This window comes from Gekko japonicus, unplaced genomic scaffold (genome assembly GCF_001447785.1).
Source record: "Gekko japonicus isolate JY-2015 unplaced genomic scaffold, Gekko_japonicus_V1.1 scaffold2, whole genome shotgun sequence".
NCBI classification, from domain to species: domain Eukaryota; kingdom Metazoa; phylum Chordata; class Lepidosauria; order Squamata; family Gekkonidae; genus Gekko; species Gekko japonicus.
The window spans coordinates 376675-393504 of NW_015175358.1; the positions used below are offsets into that span (position 1 = coordinate 376675).

Sequence of the window (16830 nt, forward strand, 5' to 3'; positions counted from 1 at the left end):
CCCTCCCCACAACAGACACCCTGTGAGGTGGGTGGGGCTGAGAGAGCTCTGACACAAACTGCTCTTTTTCAAGGACAGCTGTGCCAGAGCTTGTGACTGACCCAAGGTCACATCAGCAGGTGCAAGTGGAGGAGTGGGAAATCAAACCCGGTTCTCCCAGATTAGAGGCCGCACACTTAACCACTACACCAAACATCATTCCCTTTCCACTTTTTAGCTGAAAACTTTCATTTCAGAGGAACTATAACTTGAAACTATGTAAAACACTATGCTGGACTAGATATGCCCGTGGTCAGATTGATCAGGCTGTGTTTGTCGTCTTAGGAAACAGAAACAAATAGCTGGTGATCAATCATTATGGTGCTGTAGTGGAATAGCAATTGCCATTTTTGAGCACCAGGACTAGACTCTGGAAGTGTTGTCCTAGTCTCTGGGAGACCCAGGTTTGCGTCCCCACTCGTGCTGTGGAAGCTCGCTGGGTGACCTTGGGTCAGTCACGCTTTTTCAGCCTAACCTACTTCACAAGGTTGTTGTGCAGATAAAATGGAGAAAGGAGAACGACGAAAGCCACTTACCTAACAAAGCCCATTAAAAAGCCTGCAGTAGCATGGCAGAAAAGAAATTTCGGGAAAACAGTGGCAATGAGGGATTAACAGTGGGGAAATCGTGTGGATGTAGATGCGAACTTTGCTGCAGGAAAATGTACACCATACCTTTCACACAACATTCCTTGATGCTGTAGGGCTGTCCTTTTAGCAAAAATAAATCAGAGCAAAACTGATTTAAGGAAGAACATTGTAATGTATCCAGTCCTGACAAGTCCAGACAAGTCCAGAGACTAACGTCGAGCTTCGCTCCAAGAGACAATGGACTATGCGGATCCTAGCCCGCTTCAATCAGGGGGCTAGGTTCCTGGCCGAGAGCCAATGGGACTCTCGGCCACTGTAAATAACCTATTGGGAAGTGGGTGTGTGTGTTTTGGGTGGCGGTTTCTCGGGGGATATAAGCCGGCCTGCGAGCCGGCCAAAGCTGTCTTGTTCCTGATCGAATAAAGTATGCTTTGCTGAAATCACTCTCTGTCTGCGTACTTTTCAAACATGTTGGGTATTTTCTTCCTCTTTCTTCTGCTGAGGAAGATTTGCCTGAAGGGAGATGGATTGGAAGCAAGATTTGCTAGAAACTCCATGTGTTCTTTCTTAAATCAGTTTTACTTTGATTCCTCCCCCTTTTTTACGTGGAAAGAGGACAATTGATGTGCAACATTGTGAGGGATACTTCCCCCGCACACACACAGACAACAACCCCACAGATCAGAGTTCCCTTTGCCTCAGGTGAGTGTACGGTTGCCATAGGCAGCTGCCCCAAATCCAGGCAAACCGAGCCTGCATTTATTGTCACTGTTTCCTGCTGTGGCGGTGGAAAGTGCTGTTAAGTTGCAACCAGCTCATGGCGACCCCCTCATTGGGGTTTTCAGAGCAAGAGACATTCAGACGTGGTTTGCCATTGCCTGCCTCTGTGTAGCAACGCTGGATTTCCTGGGTGGTCTCCCTTCCCAGTACTAAGAGAAGAGGAAGAAGAGAAGAGATTGGATTTATACCCCATGCCCTTCACTACCCAAGGGAGTCTCAGAGCGGCTTACAAACTCCTTTCCCTTCCCCTCCCCACAACAGACACCCTGTGAGGTCGGTGGGGCTGAGAGAGCTCTTGAGAGAAACTGCTGTCCCTCTAAGCTGTGGAGTCTTGTGAGCCAAAATTCCACTTTGTGAGTGTGGTAAGAAAATTTAGAAATATGGAAGGTTTGGGTTTAAAATGAACCAAATAGTTCATAAAATCAATGTACCTGTTCCTGTCATTGCTAGCAACACAGCAGACAGCCTTGGCCTGTTTGAATCAAACCCCATGATTCTTTGCAAGCCCTTTTGTCCCAGGAGGATCTCTTTCTTGGTCACACACGCAAAGATGTAACACATTCCATTCCCAGCCACAGGTGTGAGACACCCAATTTCCTAGGCAATAAAATGTGTGGCCATTTGGGAAGTTGGCAGACTTCAATCCAAAAGACTAACTTCCTGAGATACAGAGAGTTCACACACACCCCGCTTTCATCTCTCTGATAATTTCAAAGGACAGTTTATTTCCCATGATTGGGAAACACCAGGAGTAAACAATGACACTGTATTGATCCTGTGGAATGTGAACTTTTGTTGTGTAAGACCAAGGAAACAAATTTCCTGTAAAACAATTTCAACTTCTAAATGTTAATTTACAACTGTAATCTGATTATTGAGGGACCCCTTTGATCTTTGGTATAAATACTGGTCAGATCCAACAGACTTTCGTTGACTCTTGAAGGATCAGGAGAGAGGCTTATTTCTCCTGAGAATTTGGAGTCAACCCGAAAAGGCTTTTCGTTTCTGCATGCTTTGGGGGGGGGGGGAACTTTGCTTGCATGTTTATTGGGGTTTTTTTCTTGCATGGCTATTGTTTATGTTTCACTATCAGCATTTTAGGAAATACGAGGGTACTGTGTTGGTAAATCTAGAATGTATTTTCTTTTAATAAAGATAAGTTTTATTTTAAGAGACCTTTCTGTGTCTCTATCAGCACTTAGTGGTTTCCAAGCTTACACCTCTGCCTTTGGTAAGGAGGCATCACTCAGGAGACACACAAACCAAGGGAAGAGTGTGGGTGACACGGGTAAACATGCTTTCACAGACACGTGCAGCCACCCACATTTTTCTTACAACAGTGAGTTGCGGGCATCAAAGTTGTGAGTGAGCAATTCGGCTACTCCATGAATTAGGTTGCTCATCCGGAGCCCTCCTTCCCGAGCGAAGACGAAAATGTGCGAGCCGGAGGCTAAAAAACTGTGAGCTGGCTCACACTCACTCAGCTTAGAGGGAACACTGCTCCAGGCCACACCTGGAGGATGGCAACCACAGTTCTTGCCTAGGCTGGAGTGACAGGCGTTTGCACGATGACTGAGGGACATCGCAAGAGCAAGGAAGAGTTGGTGATGTTTTTGAATTTTCTGTGAATTCTCACTCAGTGCTGTTCATTGGTCATTGGTCTCATTCCTTTCTCCCGCCAGGTTCGAGTGTTCGGTTTGTTCTAGGTGCTGGATGTCAGCTCAGTCGGTCATTCTTTTCCACTTTCGCTTTGAGAAGAGTTGGGGTCAGAGCCGAGGCCAGGTGAAGATGTGGATGCTCAGACAGAAATGCTGTAGATGTACGATGGCCAGGTACGAGGAGCCCATCTTCAGTGAGAAGGCCCTTGAGACCATCCTGTACAATTTGGCTCTAAAGATCCTTGAGAAGAGCTACGGAGAGCCCAAGAGACGCCGTCGTCATTGTGTTGTTGAAGGAATTGTGGAAGGCCCACATGATAAGCGCAACTGCGAGGCATGCGAGCACGGGATGTGCATTGAAACAGAGACTTTCTGGCTGACAGCAACACCCACTTCTCTGGCTCCCTCTATTGACTGGGAGGAAGACTTCATGAGACCCGCCTCTCTCACTCAGTCCTCAGGGTGGGAGGAATTCCAGAGAATTGTGCTTTTTTTCCTTGCCATACTTTTTTTGCTTTTCTGTGCATTCTGCTTTCAAAAGAAGTAGGGGGTGGGATTTAGCATGCATTTCTTCTTCTTCTTCTTTGCAATACCCCCCCCCCCCCCCCCCCCCCCCTTAAAAACCGCCCTCAACCTTTTCCCTCAACAAGCAATGGCCTTTTCCATGTTCTCATTTCCCTCTCTTGTAAAAACCGATAGTTTAAAGAATGGGTGTCAAACATGCGGCCCGGGGGGCGGATCAGCCCCCCCCCCGGGGGCTACAACCAGGCCCGAAAGGGACTGGCTGTCTCCTGCTTCTTCCTCCAGTTCTGCTACTGCTGCTGCGTCATAGCTTGCTTTCCCAGACTCTCTCAAACGCTCAGGAAAGATAGATAGGCAAGCTTCTGCTCCCTGCCCTGGGCTGAGGCTCCTCCCCCTCCCAGATTGCTACAGCACAGACATTAAACTGGTATGATATCGAATCGACCACTAGAGGGAGCAAAAAACATAAATACCCCCCCGGGGGGGGGAAGAAACAGGAATATACAAGCAAGGGAAAGTAGAATGCGGAAAAGCCCATAGAAGAAGAAGAAGAAGAAGAAGAAGAAGAGGAAGAAGAGGAGGAGGAGGAGGAGGAGATTGGATTTATATCCTGCCCTTCACTATCCGAAAGGTGTCTGAGAGCGGCTTACAAACTCCTTTCCCTTCCCCTCCCCACAACAGACACCCTGTGAGGTAGGTGGGGCTGAGAGAGCTCTGACAGAAACGGCTCTTTTTCAAGAACAGCTCTTATCAGAACTATGGCTTGCCCAAGGTCATCCAGCCAGGTGCAAGTGGAGGAGTGGGGAATCAAACCCAGTTCTCCCAGATTAGAGTCGGCGCACTTAACCACAACACCAAACTGGCTGGAGACGGGGAATCCTCCGATCTGACTGGGGGACTGACAAGCCATGTTCCCGTCCCCAATAATTATAAAGGAGAGGAAAAACTACCTTCTAAATCATCCCTGAAGACATTCAAGGTGGATGCAGCTTTCTAGATTCTGTAGCCGCACAGTACCCCACATTTTCTCACAAGGTCCAGATTCTCTAAACGAATTAGACCCAGTTGATTTTCTTCTGTTTGTTTGCCAGCAGCCTTGGACACCCCATGCAGGGAAGCTGAATATAAATACCTTTTTAAAAAATAAAAAATACATTTTTAGACTTTTGACAATTACACAAGGATTTCTTTTTGCACACAGCTACACAATCTACGGGGTGGGGGGCGGTCATGTTGCTTTTGTGATGTTTTTGCTTTTAGGTTGCTGCGAGCTATTTAAGCTCACTTTTCCTGGAAGTTCAGGAAAGGATTTGTGCGGATGTAAAAGAACCCTGTAAAGCGGCTGATTCATATCCTCGAAGAACTCTCACATTACCCATACCCTAAACTAGACAAACATTTGCTGATGGGTTTTGTTTGTTTTTAGCAGAATCAGATTTCTTACAATTTTAGTGGTAGCCATAAAGATTGGATTATCACTTCATTTATTTTAAAAGGTGCGTTTCCTAGATAATGTACATTGGACAAATTCTATTTGAGATGGAACAGTCAACGTGCTTTCTGTTTCTGTGGCCACATGCCTTTTGCCTCATCAGTTAAGGGAACCTTTCACATGGAAGCATTGAGAGCTTCAGAACATAAGAGACACCAATGTTGGATCAGGCCAAAGGCCCATCCAGTCCAACACTCTGTATCACACAGTGGCCAGAAATACCAGGTGCCATCAGGAGGTCCGCCAGTGGGGCCAGGACATTAGAAGCCCTCCCACTGTTGAACCCCCCCCCCAAGCACCAGTACATCTATAGATTCAGTACATCTATAGATTCTGTACGATCCCACACGTGCAACGAGATTATATACCTTTTCTGTAGATGTCCCCCCTCTTCAAACATTAAACATGGCACCTAATTCAGTTTTTTATAAGCTAGGCAAAAATGCTTTCATTCTCCAAAACTCTTCTTGTTATTTAACTATGATTTGCTGGATTTTATTGCTAGAATGCTGGTCTGGTTGATTGTTCGTTGGGAAGCTATTTACACTGTGAATTCTTTTCTTCTGTTCGTTTGCCAGCAGCCTTGGACCACATAGGCAGGAAGGCTGAATATAAATACTTTAACGAAATAAAAATAAATAAACGTGGCAAGGGGACAAACAGTGAATGTAGCATATATATATCTTGTGTTCTGGAACCTGTTCTTGACTTCCAAATGGTACCAGAGAAGACGGAGCTTTGTTAAACTACCAGGGAATATTTTTTGTGCACTTTCCTGTATGCTTGAATTTGTTATCGCTGAATAAATCTTCTCTTTGTCAAGAAGATTTCTGAGTTTTTGTCTCGGATATTCGGACTTCTGGTGCAAGCATATGGAAGCCTCAGTGCAGGAGACTGAGAGGAGGAGAACAGAAGAGAAGCCAGTGTTGGATCAGGCCAGTGGCCCATCCAGTCCCACACTCTGTGTCACACAGTGGCCAAAATACCAGGGGCCATCAGGAGGTCCAGCAGTGGGGCCAGGACACTAGAAGCCCTCCCACTGTTGACCCCCCCCAAGCACCAAAAATACAGAGCATCACTTGCCCCAGACCTAAGAACATGAGAGAAGCCTGTGTTGGATCAGACCAATGGCCCATCCAGTCCAACACTCTGTCACACAGTGGCCAAAAATACCAGGGGCCATCAGGAGGTCCAGCAGTGGGGCTAGGACACCAGAAGCCCTCCCACTGTTGCCCCCCCCCCCGAGCACCAAGAACACACAGCATCCCTTGCCCCAGACCGAGAGCTCCTTTCTATACCTTGTAGCTAATAGCCACTGATGAACCTCTGCTCCAGATGTTTCTCATAAGAACGTAAGAGGATGCCAATGCTGGATCAGACCAATGGCCCATCCAGGATTCTGATGAGATGGTATCTCACTGTCACAAGCTAGCACCAATGCCCCCTCTAAGCTGTGGAGTCTTGTGAGCAAAAATTCTACTTTGTGAGCGACTGGCATTAAAGTTGTGAGCTGAGCGATTTGGCTGCTGTGTAAAGGGACCGCCTTTCCGCATACAGGCCCCAAAGAGCACTTTGGTCGGGGTCACAGCACCGTTTAGTGACCCCAGGCCCTAAAGAGGCCAGGCTAGCTACCACAAGGGCAGGTCCTTTTCGGTGGCGGCCCCTATCTGGCGGAACAAGCTCCCGGAGGAGATCAGGGCTCTGCGGGACCTTTTACAGTTCCACAGAGCCTGTAAGACGGAGCTCTTCCGCCAGGCTTTTGAATAGGGGCCGCCACTGCCACTACCACCACCGCATATCTGCGGAGCAGGACCGTCGGGGATGGGCCTCTGGGAATTGGGAACATCATAGTTCATGCCGTCTCCCCTTGGATTTTGGTTTTGGATTTTGACATCGGACCCCTCATGACATGTAATGGAGAATGTGTAATTTAGTCCTTCATGTATCTGTGAGATGTTAATAATTTTAGCTTTTGCTGTTTTAATGTACTTGTTTTTATAGCACCTAGTGCCTTGTAAGCTGCCCTGAGCCCGCATTGCGGGGAGGGCGGGATAGAAATAAAATGAAATAAATAAAATAGAAATAAAATAAATTAGTTTGCTCTGAAGCTGAGCTGAGACAAAAATGTGTGCGCGGAAGCTAAAAAACTGAGCTAGCTCACAGTCACTCAGCTTAGCGGGAACACTGGAACTTGCCAGCCTTTCCGGACGGCTCCACTGTCATCGCACCTCTGCACTGCTTTAAAAGAATCTTCTCCAAACAACATTCAAACAAGCATAGAAAAAGAGTGTCACAGCAGCATGAAGCCAATTTAAAAATGCAAATGCAGATTCCACCAAAAAAGATTCTTTTAAAGCAGCGGGGAGGCGCAGTGACAGTGGAGCCCCCAGGAGAAGGTGATAAACATATGTGGACGTGCAAAAGTATGCTAGCACTGTTGAGGCGTGAAAACGAAACCAAAAGTAGACAACTTTTTTGAAGACGTCAGAAGGCTGGGACACCCGTGGGAAAAACAAACGCAGATTTGACCCAAGAGTGCTCACTTTCGTTTCCCAAACTTTTTGGCTGCCGGCTGTTTGTGGGAAGGCTGCCAAGAAGAGGAACTCTCCAGTTTCCTGGTCGGGTTAGAATTGTTTGGCTGTAAGAAGCGTCGTCTGTTAGTTCTTCCAGCAGCAACCTCTGAAAAGTTCAGCACTCTTTATTAGCAGCTAACAAGAACAGGGCAGAAATGAACATGGAGAAGCTGAAGATGGATGACTGGCGAAGGATCTTTCAGGGGCAGATCCGAGTGGTGAAGCCAAACCATTCCTGGAGCCTGAAGAGGGACCAGCAGCTTGTTTTCAATGGCGTGGAATCTGGATGGATACAAGTGTTACAGGAACACGCCCACGCAAGGTAAAGAACTGGGTTGGTAATGACTTGGCAAATGGAAGAATGTTATAACAGAGGGCTTAAACGCCGGCCAGCGGTTTGGGAATGGTGACGTGCAGGGATGCCACCCTCCAGGTGGGACCTGGGGATTCCCTGGAATGACAGCTCATCTCCTGAGCAGTGTTCCCTCTAAGCTGAGTTAGTGTGAGCGAGCTCACAGTTTTTTAGCCTCCGGCTCACACATTTTTCCTTTCGCTCAAGAAGGGACGGCTCCAGAGCAAACTAATTCATGCAGTAGCCAAATCGCTCGCTCACAACTTTAATGCCAGTAGCTCACAAGGTGGAATTTTTGCTCACAGGACTCCACATCTTAGCGGGAACGTTGCTCCTGAGTACAGAGATCAGTTTCCCCCGGGAGGAAATGGATGCTTTGAAGGGTGGACTCTTTTTATGGCATAGTACCCCACTCAGTTCCCTGGCCTCCCCAGGCTCCAACCCTAAATCTCCAGGAATTTCTCTTCCTGGATCTGGCAACCCTTACCCCCCTCTGCATCACCCACCCTTGGCCCTGGGGAGACCTGTCAACCAGAGTTACTTGCTTGTATTTTTACAGAATTCACCTCCACATTTTCAAAGTGATTTCCTGCTTACATTAAACATAATGCAATAAGGGGAGAGCCAGTTTGGTGTAGTGGTTAAGTGTGCGGACTCTAATCTGGAAGAACCGGGTTTGATTCTCCACTCCTCCACTTGCACCTGCTGGATGACCTTGGGCAAGCCATAGTTCTGATAAGAGCTGTTCTTGAAAAAAAAGCCATTTCTGTCAGAGCTGTCTCAGCCCCACCGACCTCACAGGGTGTCTGTTGTGGGGAGGGGGAGGGAAAGGAGTTTGTAAGCCGCTCTGAGACGCCTTTGGGTAGTGAAGGGTGGGGTATAAATCCAATCTCTTCTTCTTCTTCTCTTTATACCTCTTCAGGGCACTACCAATCAATTTGACAGCTTCACAAGTGGGAGCATGGCAAACGAACTTTAACAATTTCGTTTGGCAATATAAGAAACCTAGAGTGAGTTTTAAAGTACTACGTACATCTAAATTTCAGGGGGGCTTGACAATTCCAGACCTAAATCTATATTATTCTGCAACCATACTGTCGAATCTTGCAAAACAATATCATTCATCATAAGAGGCTGATTGGAAATGGATTGAGGATACTTTCCTTAGATCAGGTTCTATTAGGGATGTTCTATGGCAACACGCCAGCGTGCGGTTAGACAGTAGTGTTGACCATCCTTTTTTATGGGCAACCTTTAGTACTTGGGATAGATTTAGAAGGAAGCTAATTCCGGAAAGGTCCTCTGCTATGGGTTTTTTGAACCAGATGTGGTTCGTGTCGGGCTGCGAATCAGGGTTCATTGCTAGATGGAGATCGCTAAATCTGACAAGATTTATGGACATCTCAAAACGAGAACATCTTCTAGAGAAAGTGGAAATGGAGAAAATAGGGCACATCAAGATTCCCTGGTTTGAATATCTACAGGTATCCCATCTTTTTAACTCTATGAAGGATAGAATTTCCTTCGATAGCTGACATCAAAAAATTTCCGGAAGAAAGGCTTGATTCCTTTAATATATAAAAATATAATGAAGTGTAATGCACCCTCTGTTGAAGCTTACCAACAAGCTTGGCATAAGGATCTAGGTAGATCCCTTACAGACGATCAATGGGCTCAGATCTGGGGTTCCTCAACCTTCACTTCTAAATCATTGTTAATACAAATGCAGTCTGTCAAAGTTCTCCTGCGATGGTATCTTACTCCAGTCAAGCTTTCCTACTCATCACCAGAACATCCCCCCACATGCTGGAAGGGTTGTGGTCATCGGGGCACATACCACCCTACTTGGTGGGAATGTCCCGTTATTTTGAATTTCTGGGATGCGATTTTAACAGAGATAGAAACACTTACAACCTGCAAGGTTCCCAAAGATCCCGCCCTTATCCTCCTTAGTTTGTGGCCCAAGACATGTGTCTGAAAAGCGGTAAGAGAACTGATTTCGGTATTTCTAACTGCAGCCAAGTGCATTATCGCGAAGCACTGGAAAACTCAGGCTGTTCCCTCTATAGACCAATGGTATGATAAGCTATGGGAATAGTGGTTAAGAGCGCAGACTCTAATCTGGGAGAACCAGGTTTGATTCCCCACTCCTCCACAGGCAGCTGCTGGTGTGACCTTGGGTCAGTCGCAAGTTCTTTCAGAGCTGTTCTCTCAAGGACAGTTCTCAAAAGAGCTCTCTCAGCCCCACCTACCTCACAGGGTGTCTGTTGTGGGGAGGGGGAGGGGAAGGAGATTGTCAGCCGCTCTGAGACTCCTTTGGGTAGTGAAGGGTGGGGTATAAATCCAATCCAATCCAGTCCAGTCCAATCTCTTCTTCTCCTTTTCATAATCAACAAAAGTTTCTGTTTACGAACATTCCACCAAATGTCTACGGATGAATTCATGCCAATAGATAACATTAGTGCAAGCGGTCCTATTTTGTGGGCCGTTTTTCCCTTCCTTCCTTCCTTCCTTCCTTTCTTCCTTTCTTCCTTCCTTCCTTCCTTCCTTCCTTCCTTCCTTCCTTCCTTCCTTCCTTCCTTCTTTCCGTGTTATAAAGGAGCAAACTTCATTGATCCAGCAGCCAAATCGCTCACTCACAGCTTTAATGCCAGTAGCTCACAAAGTAGAATCTTTGCTCACAATGCCTTCTCTGTCTCTTCTCATGTGGCCTCAGTTTTCCTTAGAGGTAGAAACTGGTCCCTTTGTAGAAAGGACAACTACAACTCATATCCTCATGTGACTCTACTGAAAATTATTCTGGTTTGGTGTACTGGTTAAGCGTGCGGACTCTAATCTGGGAGAACCGGGTTTGATTCCCTAGTCCTCCACATGCAGCTGCTGGTATGACCTTGGGTCAGTCACAAGTTCGCCCAGAACTGTTCTCTCACTAGCAGTCCTCAAAAGAGTTCTCTCAGGTGTAGGGGAAGGGAAGGGAGATTGTGAGCCACTCTGAGACTCCTTTGGGTAGTGAAGGGTGGGGTATAAATCCAATCTCCTCCTCCTGCGGAGAATGTGGGAAATGAGTTCCTGGGCATAAACGATCTATGAATGGTACAAAAATCAATGGCCATTGTCCAGAATAACTCCTGAAGGAGGACTGGCTTGCCCTTGCTCATATGATATTCTTTTCCTTCCTTCTTCTCCCCCATTAGCTTTACGTGTTCACAATGCCACCATTGGTGGTCCTCGCATCAGGTCGTCATCCTGTTCCGTATGCGCTGGGATCAGCTTCAGTGCCACGGATGCGTCTGGATGAAGGTCTTCAGGCAACAGTGTGATAACTGTTTTCCAAACAAGTACGAAGAGCCACAATTCACCGAGATGGATGTCGGCAACGTCATAAGGCACTTGATCCTGGACATAAGGGAGAAATGCTACCGAGAGCGTGTTGACCGCAGCGAGCTCCTCGAGGTGGTATTGGGGCACACTGGGCCACATAGACCTCGGCATTGTGAAGCCTGCAAACTGGGAATTCACAAATGGCATCACCGGGGCTCTAAAGGCATCTTGGGAAGGCCCATAGCCAAATTCACAAATGGCATCATCGGGGTCCTAAAGCATGATGGGAAGGCCCAAAGCCTAGGGCATTCTAGGAACACTGAAGAGACAAAGACACGGGCTCAGCCATCCATAGACTCCACACAGCCTTCTTCTCCTTGCGTTGACTGCCTTTGGATAAGTGTGATTTTCATTTTAATGATCACTGCCTATCTTATATGGCAAAACAGTGGGTAGACGAAAGCAAATCCAGGAATATGCTATCAGAGATAGAACTCTCCTGCTCAATTTGCTCTGCTTGTAGGAGCCCCGTAACCCTTGTTATACGCACAGTTTATGAAACACTGTTATGCACTCGGCACTTTGTCTGACTTAGTAGGCTAACCTTAGTGGATTCCGTTAGCACCTCTGACATACACAGACCTACAGATATGTTAAGTGCCGTTGATGAATCTAATTGCAGAAACAGAAATCAATTATGGACATATATTCAGATATTCACTTTCGTTCATTGCTTAAATGTATTCTGGGGAAAATGCTAAATGCTGACAGGCAGTAACTGACTGCTTATGACCTTGCTTATAATGGCCAGTTGTAACTGCGCATGTCCCCGATGTCAGGTAGCTTGCGTTAGATGGAAACCATACTACACGATGTACCCATATCTGTTACATTAGATACTTTTTTATCACTTCATAGCCTGGGAAGAAGAAGGCCCATTGTTCAACTGAAGGAGGTATATTTTTGCCTGAGAAAGTCCAACCTACAGGCCTCGGCCCAATCAGAGTGGTGTGACAGACAGGGCTCTTTTTATAGAAAAAGCCCAGCAGGAACTCATTAGCATAATAGGCCACACCCAACAGCAAAACTCATTAGCATATTAGGCCACACCCTGACTGCACCACTCATTAGCACATTTGGCCACACCCCATGTTACCAGAAGTGTGGTCATCCAGCCACACCCACCTTTCCCTTCTTATTCTGTTTACCTTGTTTGTTGTCAAAACCCAGGGCCTTTTTTGTAGCAGGAACTCCTTTGCATGTTAGGCCACACAACCCTAATGTAGCCAATCCTAATGAGTTTCTGCTATTGGGTGTGGCCTATTATGCTAATGAGTTCCTGCTGGGCGTGGCCAACTCAGGAGCCAGCCGGAACTCCGTTCCTGTGCGTTCCTGCCCAAAAATAGCCCTGGTGACGGATATATGACAAAGTTTGATGGAACCAATAATTATAATTTATTTCTATCTGTCATGGGGGTATAAAACTTTATGTCTCCCATTGTAACCTGAGGGAGAGCTGTGGGGTCCAAAACCTTATTGGATCTGCACCTTCCTCCTTTGTTGATCAATAAAGTACAAGAGCTGATTCTGCTCTACAGGATTGTACGGAGTGTTTTCTCAAATTGGGCTGGGGAAACACACACACTCAGACAGGATTATTTGAAAGCTGTTGAAATCTTGTCACAAGCTTTTGTATCCTCTGAAAGGACACCTTCCATAAAAGCAGTCTTGGAAGGAAACAGCTTAATCACTACTTGAGCAATCTGCTATCTGAGTAAAATTTCACTCACCCGAGTATGGAATAACGTCAGAAGAGTCCCGCTGGAGGTCCAACAACAGGGCAGAGGCCGAGGCCTTCGTGAGAACAGAAGAGCCCTGCTGGATCAGACCAGGGGTCCATCTAGTCCAGCATCCTGTCTCACATAGTGGCCAACCAGTTCCTCTGGAGGTCCACCAAGAGGGCATAGAGACCGAGGCCTTCCCCTGATGTTGCCTCCTGGCACTGGGATTCAGAGGTTCACTGCCTCTGGACATGGAGGTTCCCTTGACTAACCGTGGCTAGTAGCCAGTGATAGACCTCTCTTCCAGGAATCTGTCTATGCTCGTGGCCATCATAACATCCTCTGGCAGCAAATGGCCAGAGGATATAACGATGGCCACAGCCATAGCTGTTTTTGAAAGCTAGACTGTCAGACCTAAGGGATGGAGACATGGTCTTAACTGAGGCGTTAGCTGGTAAACCTTTTGTTCCACTCCTGCCAGAGTCATTTGTAAGCTCTGAAGTATTCACTGGTTGGGAGCGGTGCCAGAGGACGATGGCCTCAAGCATAGACAGATCACCCCAGAACATTTCCTTCTTCCCAGCTACAAGCCTGCAACAGATTTTCAGTTCATAGGTAGAGTGCAGTCCCATTTGCTGGGATATAAATATGATTTCTAGGGTGGATGGCATCTTTCTGCACTTATCTGCAGTTAGCAGCCAGGGATAGATCTCTCCTCTCTAAATTCCCCTTTAAAGCCATCCATGTGAGTCTACATACTGGTCTAATGCATGCTAACTTGGAAGTGTAAAAAGTAAAGGTAAAGGTTCCCTTGCTCAAAAGCCAGTCGAATCCGACTCTAGGGTTGCGGTGCTCATCTCCGTTTCAAAGCCGAAGAGCCAGCGCTGTCCGAAGACGTTTCCGTGGTCATGTGGCCGGCATGACTAAACACCGAGGTGAACGGAACGCTGTTAACTTCCCACCGAAGCGGTACCTATTTATCTACTTGCAATGTCTTGCTTTCGAACTGCTAGGTTGGCAGGAGCTGGAACTAGAGATGGGAGCTCACTCCGTCATGCGGCACCCGAGTCTTGAACTGCTGAACTACTGACCTTCCACAGCCTGCAGTTCAGCATCTTACCCACTTGTTAAGAGATATTCTCTTAATTCCTCTTTACCCAGTTTCTCCTTGAAAGCCAACAATCCCCTTATCCTCTTTTTTAAGAACTTGGAGTCTGTTTATAATCTATTTTATTGATCAAAGACTAATTCAAACAGAGAAAGGGCAGAAAGGGAGGTTTGGCCAAATTTAAGGATTTCGCTCCGTGGCTTTCTTCAAAAAGAAATCAGAGAGAAATGAAAGAGAAATCCTTCTTTTAAAAGAGGGGGGGGAGAGAATAAGAGGCCCCCAAAGGAACCAAAGAGGAAAAAGAGGACAGAAAACAAGAGGAATATATCTTTAAAAGTTAATTTCGGAAAAAGGAATTCCCCTCCCCGTAATAATGCTAAAATTTGTTTCTGAATTCTAAACGTACGGGGAGACAGGAGACTGCAATTCTTCTGCCTATTCTCAGAATTACTTAAAAAACACTATTCATTTTCTCAGTCCTGGTGTTGAAAACAGATACTTAGGCTAAGTGTAAGCCCTGGTAGGAAGGAAGTGTGGTTCCATGATACAGCCTCTGCTTGGCATGCAGAAAGTCCCAGGTCCAATCCCCCGGCATCTCCAGTTAAAAGAGATCAAGTAGTAGGTGATGTGAAAGACCTCCGCCTGAGACCCTGGAGAGCCGTAAAGAGGGGCTGTGGCTCAGTGGCAATCTCTCTGTTTGGCATGCAGAAGGTCCCTGGTTCAGTCCCCGACATCTCCAGTTAAAAGGACCTGGCAGGAGGTGATGTGAAAGACCTCAGCCTGAGACTCTGGAGAGCTGTAAAGAGGGGCTGTGGCTCAGTGGAAGAGCCTCTGCCTGCCATGCAGGAGGTCCCGGGTTCAGTCCCCAGCATCTCCAGTTGAAAAGGACCAGGCAGGAGGTGATGTGAAAGACCTCCGCCTGAGACCCTGGAGAGCTGTCAAGAGGGGCTGTGGCTCAGTGGCACAGCATCTGCTTGGGATGCAGAAGGTTCCCAGTTTGATTCTCGGTGTCTCCAATTAAGAGGACCAGGCAGGAGGTGATGGGAAAGACCTCCGCCTGAGACCCTGGAGAGCCCCTGCCAGACGAGGACGGATTCTGATGGGCCAGTTCAATATAAGGCAGTTTCACATTGTAAGGAAGAGACCGGCTCGTGTACAAAGCAGGAACTCTGAAGAACTAAATGAGGGCTACAGGGAAAGGATTGACCTTGCAAGTCATTGCAGGAACTCCCCAGTTTGTTTGTTTTTTTTAATCTCGCCAAGAGCTGCACAGCTGAGATATCTTAATTAACAGCTGGAGGGAGGGAGGGGGGAGCGTGTTAACAGGTTCCCCTAAGGATAAAAGCCAAAAGGGGGGAGGAAAAAACTGTTACAGCGCATGACTTTTGGGCAAGATTTTTTCCTACTTTTTGGAGTTTAACTTTCTGCTGATTTTACTGACTGTTTGTACAAAGTGTAAAAAGTAAAGGTAAACTTTGATAATAAAAGTATTTTCTTTATAAATAACTTTTATTTATGTAATATAGCAACAATTTTACAGTAGCGCATACTATTAGGAAACCACTACAATAAAAACATAATTAAAAACACAAAAAACACAAATGTTTGGTGTCGTGGTTAAGTGCGTGGACTCTAATCTGGGAGAACCGGGTTCGATTCCCCACTCCTCCACTTGCAGCTGCTGGATGACCTTGGGCAAGTCATAGTTCTGTCAGAGATGTTCTTGAAAAAGAGTAGTTTCTTTCATAGCTCTCTCAGCCCCACCGACCTCAGAGGGTGTCTGTTGCGGGGAGGGGAAGGGAACGGAGTTTGTAAACAGCTCTGAGACTCTGAGTGAAGGGTGGGGTATAAATCCAATATCTTTTTCTTCTTCTTCTTTCCCAGGGTTAGGGAAAAGGCACAGCAGGGGAGAGGGGCTGAAACCCTCCTTCCTGAGCCAAGACAAAAATGTGTGAGCCGGAGGGTAAAAAAACTGGGAGCTAGCTCACACTAACTCAGCTTAGAGGGAACACTGGTCTCAATGCTCCCTCTAAGCTGTGGAGTCTTGTGAGCAAAAATTCTACTTTGCGAGCTTACTGGGACTAAAGTTGTGAGCGGGCGATTTGGCAACTCCATAAATTAGTTTGCTCAGGAGCCTTCCTTCCTGAGCCAAGACAAAAATGTGTGAGCCGGAGGCTAAAAAAACTGTGAGCTGGCTCACACTAACTCAGCTTAGAGGGAACACTGGCGAGGGGCCCTGGCTCTGTGGCGGAGCATCTGCTTGGCATGCAGAAGGTTCCAGCTTCAATACCTGGCACCTCCAGTTAAAAGGACCAGGCAGTAGGTGATGGGGAATGTTGTGTCCACTGACCGCCACCGGAGGTCAGCGCACACTCCTGAGCTTCGGTCCTGGACAACAATGGTGACTAGGATCCTAGTCCCTCCACTGGGGGAACCAATGGGACCGTGGCGGGAGATTCAAACCCGCCAATGGGACCCAGGGGTGGTCCCCTGGTTGTGTATATAGTTGGCCTGCCGGCCGTTTGTTCCCCGTCTTGTTGTGTACCTAATAAAGCGTGCTATGCACTACGTCGTCGTCTGTCGTTCATCCATGCGGCAACCCACTACACAATAG

At 47.0% G+C, this 16830-nt stretch overlaps 1 protein-coding gene across 1 annotated transcript; it reads left to right on the forward strand.

Moving 5' to 3' along the window:
- The first annotated feature begins 7792 nt into the window (after positions 1–7792).
- On the forward strand, positions 7793–12394 carry LOC107122238 (receptor-transporting protein 2-like). Its single transcript, XM_015425273.1, has 2 exons — positions 7793–7976; positions 11201–12394. The coding sequence occupies exons 1-2, from the start codon at positions 7810–7812 to the stop codon at positions 11781–11783; spliced, it is 750 nt and encodes a 249-aa protein (XP_015280759.1). The 5' UTR covers positions 7793–7809; the 3' UTR covers positions 11784–12394.
- Positions 12395–16830: the final 4436 nt, after the last annotated feature.